The 12385-nt window shown below is 30.6% G+C and overlaps 1 protein-coding gene across 1 annotated transcript in view; it reads left to right on the top strand.

Annotated features, from left to right (window-relative positions):
* Positions 1 to 10421, top strand: part of LOC127698954 (transmembrane protein 87A-like) — a 52320-nt gene extending 41899 nt beyond the window's left edge. Inside the window, exons 17-22 of the mRNA XM_052202734.1 lie at positions 241 to 299; positions 952 to 1055; positions 4923 to 4993; positions 6258 to 6322; positions 6630 to 6682; positions 7364 to 10421. Coding sequence (XP_052058694.1) covers positions 241 to 299; positions 952 to 1055; positions 4923 to 4993; positions 6258 to 6322; positions 6630 to 6682; positions 7364 to 7436 — 425 coding nt within the window. The 3' untranslated portion in view covers positions 7437 to 10421. The remainder of the gene's footprint in view (positions 1 to 240; positions 300 to 951; positions 1056 to 4922; positions 4994 to 6257; positions 6323 to 6629; positions 6683 to 7363) is intronic.
* Positions 10422 to 12385: the final 1964 nt, after the last annotated feature.

Genomic DNA, 12385 nt, shown 5'->3' with positions numbered 1-12385 from the left:
TTTCAATACTGAGAAAGAATAACATATTGGGAATAAATAGAAAATTTTAATTTATGGTTTTTGGGGATTTGTTTTTATTTTTTGTATCAGATCAAATCATTTTGACATTGAAAGATTACAATTATGAACATTGAAGTATTTAAACGAACTTTTCTCCATATTTTTTTGTTCACAATCTTTATTTAAAACTGAAGAAAATAGTTACACGGATAATGAATGTTTTGATTTATTACTTTACAGCTTCGGTGATATTTATGTTGTGGTCCCTTGTTACCCATAAATTAAAGAAATGTATTACAGTAAGTACAATGTTGACCTACTTAGATATGATGTCAACTGTTTCATTACTATTCAGATTTGTAAAACCTATGTAAAAAGGTTGTTTATTAACAGAGAGTGAAAATTTACTTTATAGAAAATGAAACCTTTTATTTTAGGTTGAAATACTTGAAATGAGTTTTTTATTTGGCCACAATTTTACAGTAACATAAAAAAACATAATCAGGCTGGTTTTTTTGGATGACTGTTGAACAAAAGTTGACACATTCTGTAAAGGATATGACATTTTATATGAATACCCATTTTATCTCCAGATGTTTATTACTTTTTGATTTAAACATAAGGTGGTTTTTTGGATGACTGTTGAACAAAAGTTTACACATTCTTTAAAGGATATGACATTTTATGTGAATACCCTTTTTATCTTCAGATGTCTAATACTTTTGGATTTATAGCAATCAAAAATGCTTTTGAATGTCAAACAAATAGAACCAGTGCCATAAATATGCTCTCACATTAGTCAAAACAACAGTTTTTGAAACTGATTGGTGTTTGACAGCTGTACCGGTCTTTTTAAAGTTTTAAAATTTCCTATTAATTTTAGTGAACAAGTTTTAAACAATTGTTTTTAATTCAAATGTTATTTACTCGTCATTAATAATATTATTATAGGACTGGGAAGAGATTTGGATAGACGATGCATTCTGGCATCTTTTGTTTTCTGTAATTCTTCTGGTTATGATGTTTCTGTGGAGACCATCAGCAAACAGTCAAAGGTAATACATGTATAGATATGTTTATCATACTCCTAAAAATATGTCATTTATGTTATGCCATACCATTAGATGTTAAAAACAAGAATGTGTCCATAGTACACGGATGCCCCACTCGCACTATCATTTTCTTTGTTTAGTGGACCGTTAATCTGGGGTCAAAACTCTAATTTGGCATTAAAATTAGAAAGGTCATATCATAGGGAACATGTGTACTAAGTTTCAAGTTGATTGGACTTCAACTTCATCAAAAACTACCTTGACCAAAAACTTTAACCTTAAGCGGGACAGATGGACGGACGGACGAATGGACGGATGAACGAACAGACACACAGACCGAAAAACATAATGCCCTCTACTATCGAAGATGGGGCATAAAAATTATGTAATTTCAGTGCACTTTCTTAAATAACCATCCTCGGGTATGATTGTGACTAAAAGTTTGAAAAGACAAAAAGTTAAACATTTGAAAGCATTAAAACTACAATTGCCAAAACAGAAATTCTGCCAGATTTCTCTGAAGTCAACTTTTCCTTGATGAGTTGCTAAGTTCAATTAACAGGAACAATAAAAAATGCTGGAAATCACAACAAACTGCAACTGCCATTTCATATAGAAAAGTTAAGATGACAGACTTTAAAAATTGGCATTGGCAGACTGACACCATAGATACAGATAAAATTATGGTTGGGCTGATATAGTTTTACATGTTCATAAAGACAAAACAATTATCTTATATATTTAAATCAACTGATGTTAGAAGATGTAAAGACTTTATAAATGGTCTATTAAAACACACTTTTCGATATGATGTCTATAGCTGTAAAATGCAAAAGATTTTTATACGACCGCAAAAAAATTTTTGTGGTCGTATATTGGTATGACGTTGGCGTCGTCGTTGTCGTCGTCCGTCGTCGTCGTCCGGCGTCGTCCGAAGACACATTGGTTTTCGCACTCTAACTTTAGTTTAAGTAAATGGATCTTTATGAAATTTTACCACAAGGTTCAATACCACAAAAGGAAGGTTGGGATTGATTTTGGGGGTTATGGTAATAACAGTAAAGGAATTAGGGGCCAAAAAGGGGCCAAAAATAAGCATTTTTGTAACTTCCAGACATAACTTGTGTGTTAGTGTATGGATCTCTCTGACATTGTACCACAAGGTTCCATATCACTAAAGGAATGCTGGGATTGATTTTGGGGGTAATTGCCTCCAAATTTTAGGAATTAGGGGCCAAAAAAGGGGCAAAAAACAAGCATTTTTCTAGTTTCATGACAATAACTTGTGTGTAAGTGTATGGATCTTTCTGAAATTGTACTACAAGGTTCCATATCACAAAGGGAAAGCTGGGTTTGAGTTTGGGGGTAATTGCCCTAAACGTTTAGGAATTTGGGGCCAAAAAGGGGCCAAAAAACACATTTTTTTCTAGTTTCCAGACAATAACTTGTGTTCAAGTGTATGGATCTCTCTGAAATTGTACTGCAAGGTACCATACCACAAAGGGAAGGCTGGGATTGAGTTTGGGGGTGATGAATCATAATGGGGGTTCAAAAAATTTTGGGGGGGATTTATTTTTTTTTCCTTTTTTTTCTTTTTTTCCTTTTTTGTTTCTTTTAAAATTTTCCATTTTAAGTTGGTTATTTCTGATTTATATTTAAAATCAAATAATAATGATATGGTAGGAGATACACACCAAACAGGATGTGTAAATTATTATATAATAAGTATTGTGCAATAGCAAGAAATTTTCAATTGCACAGTATTGCACAATAGCAAGAAATCTTCAATTGCACAGTATTGCGCAATAGCAAGAAATCTTCAATTGCACAGTATTGCGCAATAGCAAGAAATATCCAATAGCACAATATTGCGCAATAGCAAGAAATTGTCAATTGTACAGTATTGCGCAATAGCAAGAAATATTTAATAGCACAGGATTGTGCAAAAGAAGATACTTCCTATAAATTGCTTATTTCTTGACCAATTTCAATGGGGTTTTATTCTTGATTTCATGGGGTTCTTTAATATGCTGAATCTAACCGTGTATTTAGTTTTTGGATTTTGGGCCCCGTTTTTAAATTGGTCCACATTGAGGTCCAAAGGGTCCAAAATTAAACTTTGTTTGATTTCATCAAAAATTGAATTATTGGGGTTCTTTGATATGCCGAATCTAACTGTGTATTTAGATTCTTAAATTTTGGTTCCGTTTTCAAATTGGTCTACATTAAGGTCCAAAGGGTCCAAAATTAAACTTAAGTTTGATTTTAACAAAAATTGAATTCTTAGGGTTCTTTGATATGCTGAATCTAAACATGTATTTAGATTTTTGATTATGGGCCCAGTTTTCAAGTTGGTCCAAATCGGGGTCCAAAATTAAACTTTGTTTGATTTCAACAAAAATTGAATATATGGGGTTCTTTGATATGCTGAACCTAACCATGTATTTAGATTTTTGATTTTTGGGCCCCGTTATCAACTTTGTCCACATTGAGGTCAAAAGGGTCCAAAATTAAACTTTGTTTGATTTCATCAAAAATTGAATTATTGGGGTTCTTTGATATGCTGAATCTAACCATGTATTTAGATTTTGGATATTGGACCATAATAGGTGAATGTCCAATTTAAAAATTTTAAGTTCTTAGACCACATTCAATCTGTGTTAGAAACCTATGCTGTGTCAAATATTTAATCACAATCCAAATCCAAAGCTGTATCAAGCTTGAATGTTGTGTCCATACTTCCCCCAACTGTTCAGGGTTCGACCTCTGCGGTCGTATCAAGCTGCGCCCTGCGGAGCATTTTATTTATCCTTGTTTTCACAATGTACAGTCCAGTATGGTTGTTTTGAGCATTTGATTAATTGACTAAGATATTTTTAGTCCACTACCGACGAAGTCGAAGGGGCTTTAGGTTTGCACTCTGTCCGTCCGTCTGTTTGTCCATCCGTCAGTCCGGCAAATCAGTTTTTCACACTTTTTTTCTTCGTTCTTGAAGATATTGATTTGATGTTTGGTATATAGTTTTGCCATGACAAGTTATAGATCAAGTTCGAATTTTGTTCTGGTCTGATGATTTAGTCCAGAGTTATGGACTCTGGTCCATATCTAATGTTAGAGTACTATGTTAAACCATATTTCTTTACAAAGGGAGATAACTCATTTTTTTAAAGACATTTTTTGGTAAATTATTTGATAAAATTTTTGGCAGGTTTGTTTGTTTTTTTGTATAAACTAATTTTCTGAATGCTATATATATATAAAAAAAATTATGAAGTGAAATCCTTTAATTAGATAATAATTTATTTTTATTAATGTATATATTACATTACATTGTGTAGATAAAAATTGTTGACATTTTATAGATAAGTTACAAATCTATATTAGTTTGTGACAAATAAAAGAAAAAATATTTGGAACTATCAATTATATTTGATTATAATTTGAAAATAGATATACACTGTATTACATCATATCTAAATTTAGAGAACTATTAATCATATCTAATGTTAAAGTGTTTTCCACACTTTTTTTCATCATGCTTGAAGATATTGATTGATAATTGGTATATAGTTTTATCATGACAAGTTATACAGATCAAGTTAGAAATTTTGTTTCGGTCTGATAATTTTGTGCAGAGTTATGGTCCTTGGACTTGAAAAATTCACTCATTTAATCAGTTTTCCACACTGTTTTTAGTCATGCTTGAAGATATTGACTTGATATTTTCTTTTTGTTTACACCATGACAAGTTATAGAACAAGTTAGCTTTTTGTTCCAGTATAATGAATTTTTACCCGGTAGGGGACTATGTATTGCCATGCAATACTCTCAGAATGCTTGTTTATGATGTTTTATAATTTTTCATACCAGATATGCATTTTCTCCATTATTGGATGCTGATGAAGATGAAGAGGATGAAACATCAATGAATGATGCCTTTGGTAAGATAAGTTTATAATTTAAAACTGAAAAAAGCCTTAAGTTCAGGATTGGGATGTTAGATATTTTGTATAGAAAGTTTATACATTTCAACACCTTATCACAACAACAAGACTTTTTCAGTTGACATGTAAAAACAACCATTTGCAAAATATTTGTTGAAGCTGTTCCTTTGTTTTTGTGTGTTTTTTTGCTGTGCATGTGCTGATTTTGTGTCATAAATGGATACCCCATATCCTGTTTTTTCTATTCTTTGTACACATTTGATATATACCCGATTTCCTTCTATTAAGAAATTGAGCAGAACCTAGAAAAGTAGAAACGCAATGAACTTTATGGTATCTTTCATCCCTCTTTTACATTATATATTTTTTCAATTGTTATTATGTTGTTAAAATGCTATCTCTAAAGCCTTAAACAATTCACATTTAATACGATTACAGTATTAATCAGCCAGCTGTTTGTCAATTCATTTGAAGTAGCTTAGCTGTATTATCAGTTGTAAATTATGCTTCTGTAAACATAACTTGCTTGAATCTAAGTGTTGAATCTTTTTATGGTTACAGAGCTGACCATTATGTTTATCATAGATACTTTTTGATTTTTTTGCCATTTTTGAATAGAAAGCATGGTCTAGAAAATCTTCATATATGTTCTAATTTGAATTAGACAACTCACAAGTCTCACAAATTGTGCCCCTTCCCCTGTTTTGTATAGAATTGCAAAGATTGCCATTGGAAAACCAAAAAATCATTCAGATCAAGAATGGAAATAGGAATTGCTGAATGACATTAGGCAAGGAAGATTTTGTAAAACGTTTATTGAAATCCAGTCTGTGGTTAAAGAGTTGTTGTCAAAATGATTCCCTTTTTTTCATATATCACAAACCTCAAAATTAATTTTGATAAAATTCCAAGTAGACGAAATACAATGCTATATTTGGACTACAGGTTCTCTGAAAATTTCATTGACATCCAGTGACTAGTTTAGGTGAAGTTACTGTACAAAGTGTAGATAGATGAATAAACTAACAGATATAATGATCACAACCAGATTCAGTCAGTTTGGATATTAAAAATAAGTTCATAAGAATTTTATCATAACAAGAGCTTTCATTGCCATTAGTTCTAGAAGAAAAACATATTTTATTGACAATGAAACAGTATCCAAGTATGATAAGGTATCCCCCAAAGAATGACCTTTTTTATAGAATACAATAATCAAATGTTGATTAACCTGCAAGAAGTCTAAATTAATATTTTTCAGATGGCATGAAGATGAGAAATGTGAAAGGACAACCAAATGGATCTCCTAAACTGAGAAATAATCCAGTAAGTTATTCACTTTTTATTCGACAGCATGCAGACATTAAGGAATTATTCAGATATATACTTTAAAGTATCAACTGTAACATGGTTATGTAATGTAATGTCAGAAAAAAGATAACGGTGAAAAAGTAAAGTGCCATTGTTTAAAATCTCTAAGTTGAAAAACTTTACTGTTCATAAGTTAAATTGGAGCTTCTTACCATGTTTTACAAGTACATATAAACTGAACGCTTCCAGATTTATATTTACATGTATGTGAATGCAAAATTTGAAAATTATATATAATATAATCTTAAATTTATGTTAACAGGATGATGACTTGAAGTGGGTTGAAGAAAATATTCCATCGTCCATAACTGATAAGTATGTATACATTGTAGAAATTAAAGTGTTATAAAAGTATATAGTTTTAAATTTGCATCTAGTGCATGTGTTTGAATATTGATATTTTATATAAGGTTGTAATTGAAGAACAAAAAATTGGAAAAAAAATTCCTGTCTAATTAGTTTGAAAAAAAATTCTTAATGTTTTATTTGAGACATATTACCATGACCCTGCTGCATCTGGGGGGGGGGGGGGGGGATAAAAAATCCCCTTAAGACAAAGAAGGCATATTGAGGATTTAATATAAAATATCAATAAAAAGAGATATGGGGTGTATGTCAATGAAACAGCAACCAAACAACACAAACAGCCAAAAGACATCTAGATGATGGTATATGGTATTCCATAATAGACAAGTCTCTACAATATGTCAATCTATTAATTGCTCCGAGACTAGGAAAGTTGGAATAGTCTGAAACTTTCAAAGATCTGCCATCAACACGAAAAAAACATCATTGAAATAATTTAAAGCAACCATTGACAAGTTCAGTGACTTCATACAGGCCAGGCACTTGAACATGTGGCAAAAAATGATACCAAGAAGAGTTCAAATGAGACATGTCTTCTGAATAACATTCATACATGTACACTCATGACCATTTTGTAGTCAGTACATTCTCACATTCATTTAAATATTTTGTCATATTTTTTTCTGACAGGGTTTTACCAAGTTTATTGGATTCTGATGAAGAAATAATGACAACAAAATATGAAGCAAATAAGATGCAGTGAGGAGCTTTCTGTGACTATGCCATTGAACCGAGGACAATTTTATGTTAATTTTCCATCCATTTGCTGCAGCTTTTCTCTAAGACTATAAATATTCATATAAAGGTAGTTAGGGCTTGATAATAAAATATTTTGCTGTTTATTGAAATTTGAATATTAGTTAGAAAGCTGCCTTGCAGAAAATGAAAAATTCAGGATAAACACATTCCATGATATGTCAAGAGTAAGAACATTGCAATATATATCAAAGTTCTTGAAGAAAAACAATACTCTGTTGCAATAAATAGCTTTACTTTGTAAATGATGCCTCATGATGTTGCAACTGCTTTCACAAAAAGTTTTTCAACAGCTTTGCAAGATAAAATTATTTGTGAATTGTAATTGAAGAAACAAGTATGTGGACAACAAAAATATATATTCTAAAACCAAAACTAATTTGTTCTCAGTGTCTGTAGAGCAGACATAAAAAGAATGTGCAGCAGACAGAGAAACAAAATTATGCCTTCCTTAAAATATAGTAATGCAAAATTGTTAACAGATAGAAACTTATCTAGAATTTTATAATGAGAGCAAATTTGAAAACATTCTTTTTATCATTTTTTACTTTTCCCATTTAACCCATTAGGCCATACCAAATTAAATTTGTTTTCTTCGAATTTCTTCATACTTGATAAAGGTTGAGCAAACAGTTTCTTTTTCTATATGAAATAATTATTCACCATCTTTGAAACATGCTGAGCAAAAAACAAACTTAATTTTCTTGTATTTTAAGTTAGGATTTTATGAGGACCAGCTATTATTTTCTAAGATGCAGATTCCAATTTTTTTTTTAAATTAAAAATTACAACTAGTAAGTGCAAATTGGGGAATAAAAATGATCCAAAAAATAGGAATTGAATTAGGAAATTTTAGGAACTTGCAGTGTGAAAGATTAATAAATAAACTTTGTGTGCCCTAATAAAGAAATCACCTTTTTTTCTATGTCCATTGAGAGAAGAGAGAGAAAAAAAAAAAAAATTGAGCCATTTTACTTCTAGATTTATGCCTGAATATTTAACATATTTTAGAATTATTCATTGTATTTGATAAATATGTCCATAGTCTTGACAAATTTCTTTATTTTTTGTTTGCTCGGTCATATTATTGTCATATGACAAGTGATGTATGTTGTTTGTTGTGAGTTTGTATTTATTGGTGGATAAAGATTATATTATTTGTTGATGTTAAAGATTAATGTTATTATTATTATAAAATGGGACGATTTGCTATATATGTGTCTGTCTGTATGATACTCTGTTATTATTTGTGATGGTAGTAAAGTTAGGAGTGCATGTGTGTATGGGCAAAATTTAGAATGAAAGAATATTATATAAGTATTCATGTGAGTAATATTTCATAATATTGCCATTTAATATAGGTACGAAAAAATATTGACTTGGTCATAAGGTTATTAAAATAATGCTTTTATATATATATAGTTTAGGTTCTCAAGTCTAATCTGTTGAAATATAGGCTATAGAATGACAAGTTGTCATAAACTTCACTTTTGAATTTAGATTAGAATAGAAATTTAGACACTATAAACTGTTCTCCACATCATTATAAAAATAAAAATGAATATGTATGACTCCTTTAAAATTCTTGTGTTGTGAGTCAAGTTCTGTAAATTGTTGATAAATTTTGTCACATTGGCTTTTCACAAATATTCTATTTTTAATGTGCATCACTTATCTCAGCATTTAGTGTTTTGTTATTTATGGGATTTAAAATATGGTATGTTGTCAGAGATGATGTTAAATGGTTAATTGTTTTAAACATGCAATACAGTATTTTTCATATATTAAAAAAACATTCACAGACGGTATAAGCTTTTTATTAGGAATGTTAGTCTGAATACATTTCATCTATGTTCACTTTATTTGTTATTTCAAAGTTATGGAATTTTAAATGTAAAAAAAATAGATAATATTTCTTGCATGTATATTTCCAAATAACTGAAGTATGTTTTCTGTATTTTTTTTGGAGTAGTTGGGGGTTTGTGTTTTACTGTCATATAATTGGGTTATTTCTATTCTCCTTTTTCTGTATCTTGATTTCCCTTAGAGCTAACAAGCTCTTTGATTGAAAAACATACATGTCCTTGGTACAATGGTAAACAAACTACATTGGATTAAATCAATTTGATATGGTTCTAGCTTAAATGACTGAAATTCTTATACACATAGACATTCTTGTAACATCAGTTCATGTAGGTCAAGGTATATTCAGTATTTATTTATATTTCTGTTCATTTGAGGTTTAGTACGGTAACCCATGTTAGTTTTACAAGGTTATTATGAATAAATATACAACAAAGCAAGCCAAAACCAGAAAAGACATTTGAAGGTAAATAATGTCTTCAACTAACAATAGATATAGGAAGATGTGGTATAAGTGCCAATGGGACAACTCTCCATCCAAGTAACAATTTATAAAAGTAAACCATAATAGGTCAAGGTACGGCAAAGATACCAATGTCAAAGTCACCAGAGTTCAAGACAATCATTGACAAAGCTTTTGACTTGAAACAGACACAACAGCATGTGGCAGGGTTTACCAGTGTTAACGGACACACAGAAAACTATTCCTTAGTATGCAGACAGTATTATTATCTTCACTAGTAATGAAACCTAAGTTAAAAATGGAATTGCAATTTTTTTAAGAGAAAAAGCAGTTCTGCTTTCTTATATATCATATTCCTCATTGTGGTGTTTTTTTAATGGGATATAATTAGTATATATTTACTGATACTGACGTCATAGATTGATTGCTATTATCATTATCTTGTAATATTACATTTGTGTCTGTTTGGAGATCAGCAGTACATATGTTATATCATATCTATATCATTTAATGTTGTGTATTATTTATGAGGGTATAATTCCCAGCACAAAGTGCTATCTATTGTATTATACTGTATATATCTGATTAATAAACACATGTCTTAAATGTCTGGTTTTATGTGTAGTCTCTACTGATTGTGGTTGAAGACAAGTCAGATATGCTATTTTAATCGAAGTGAAAATGGCATAAACAAGTAATACAAAGGTGTACATTTCAGAAGGTACGAGTGCTATCAATCTTTATTTTTAATGAAGATGCCATATTGTTTCGTAGTTTTGATCATGCAGTTGTCTTAAACCTCATTTTAATGTTTCAATGACTTTAGTGTGCACAATGTGTAGCTGTTACATTGAGCACTTGGTAATTGGAAGCAGGACACAAAACTTTTACAATATTGTCATAGTTGACTGAATCTATAATAAAGGCAGCAGGTTATTGAATGTCTGGAATAATTTGGTGAGTGTTGGTGTGTTGTTGTCATTGTGGTCTGTCTAAAGGACATTCTAGAACCTCACTTCCAAAAGGCCGAATCTGGTATAAATACTGGTTTGCTGCTGTGCAGAGCAACAGTGAGAAGTAAAATATTAAACATTTCCAGCTTTAGAATCGAGTTTGATTAAGAATTATACAAAATACCATTAATGAATTTTTTATTTATATCAACCAAATATTATCTTAAAACCAACAGGGATTTAAAACTAATTTTCGTTGATTCTTTAATGAGCTTCATTGCCGTGAAGCAGTTCTACTTCCCCAAAAAAGGGAGATAATCAACTTCAAACTATAATTTTGGAGTAAAATTCGTTATTCTGCAAATTATTTTTATGGAAGGGCTATATGTAGACAATGTTTTTTCCAAATAACTCATGTTCTCTTTGACCTATAGTTATGAAATTTTGCCACAATACTCAATGACTTGTACTTGGCCCTATATTTTTTAAGTCATGTAATTCAAGTTTAACAAAAAGGAAGAATATGTTATATATTTTTAAAAGAATATCCTTTATTTTATTCAAATCTTCAGATATGTACTTCTATTGAATTAATATCTTCCTGTACTCTAAATTGCAGACCTCTTTTCCATATGCAGTGACCTTAACAATGAAACCTAGTTAAAAATCGGCAATTAGACATCGCAAGTGCGACAGGAAAATCCATGATGGAAGAAAAAGAAGATACATGTGGAAGGAAAATAGTATTACTGATTCCCCAAATTATTTTTACTATAATACACCAAATCATTTATCAACTGTTATGACAAAATTCAATTAACAAATGGAAACACATGGAAAGTGTAAATAAAAAACAAATAAACATAGCTATATCTTCTAATTTTATATACACATGCTCCATGATTCAGTGTTGATTGTTTATCAAGGTCTTGACCAGTAAACTTTGGAATTAACCTGAAATTTAATTAGCAGGCAATGTTTTCGATCAGCAATCACAGATAGAAATATTTTTTTGTCTGTCATATGGCTAAAATAAATGAAAAAACAAGTATGCACAGACTGAAATGTCTCGCCTGCTTTACTGACCATTGATTTTATTTTGAAAGTCTTAATATCACAAAAACTTAACATTTTGAAAGATCTATGAAAATGAGGTCAATGTCAGATAAATCCTGTCCAATTTTTTTAAACACCAAATATAGATTACCTATTGCTTATGGTAATTGAAAAACAGACCAAAACACAAAAACTTAACATTAACCAATGAATCATAAAAATGAGGTCAAGGTCAGATGATACCTGCCAGACAGACATATAACACCTTGCAATCATTTCATACACCAGATATAGTTGACCTATTGCTTATAGTACTTGAAAAGCAGACCAAAACACAAAAACTTAACATTGACCAATGAACCATGAAAATGAGGACAAGGTCAGATAAAACCTGCCAAACTGACATGTACCCATTACAATTATTCCATGCACCACATATAGTTGACCTACTGCTTATAATATTTGAGAAATGGACCTAATCACGTAACTTTAACCTTGATTACTGATCCATGAAATGAGGTCAAGGTCAGGTGAACCCTGTCTGACAGACATGTAGACGTT

Source organism: Mytilus californianus, unplaced genomic scaffold (assembly GCF_021869535.1).
Source record: "Mytilus californianus isolate M0D057914Y unplaced genomic scaffold, xbMytCali1.0.p SCAF_4, whole genome shotgun sequence".
Lineage (NCBI taxonomy): Eukaryota > Metazoa > Mollusca > Bivalvia > Mytilida > Mytilidae > Mytilus > Mytilus californianus.
Note: the sequence above shows the minus strand (reverse complement) of the source record. Positions and strands in the feature narration are given on the sequence as shown.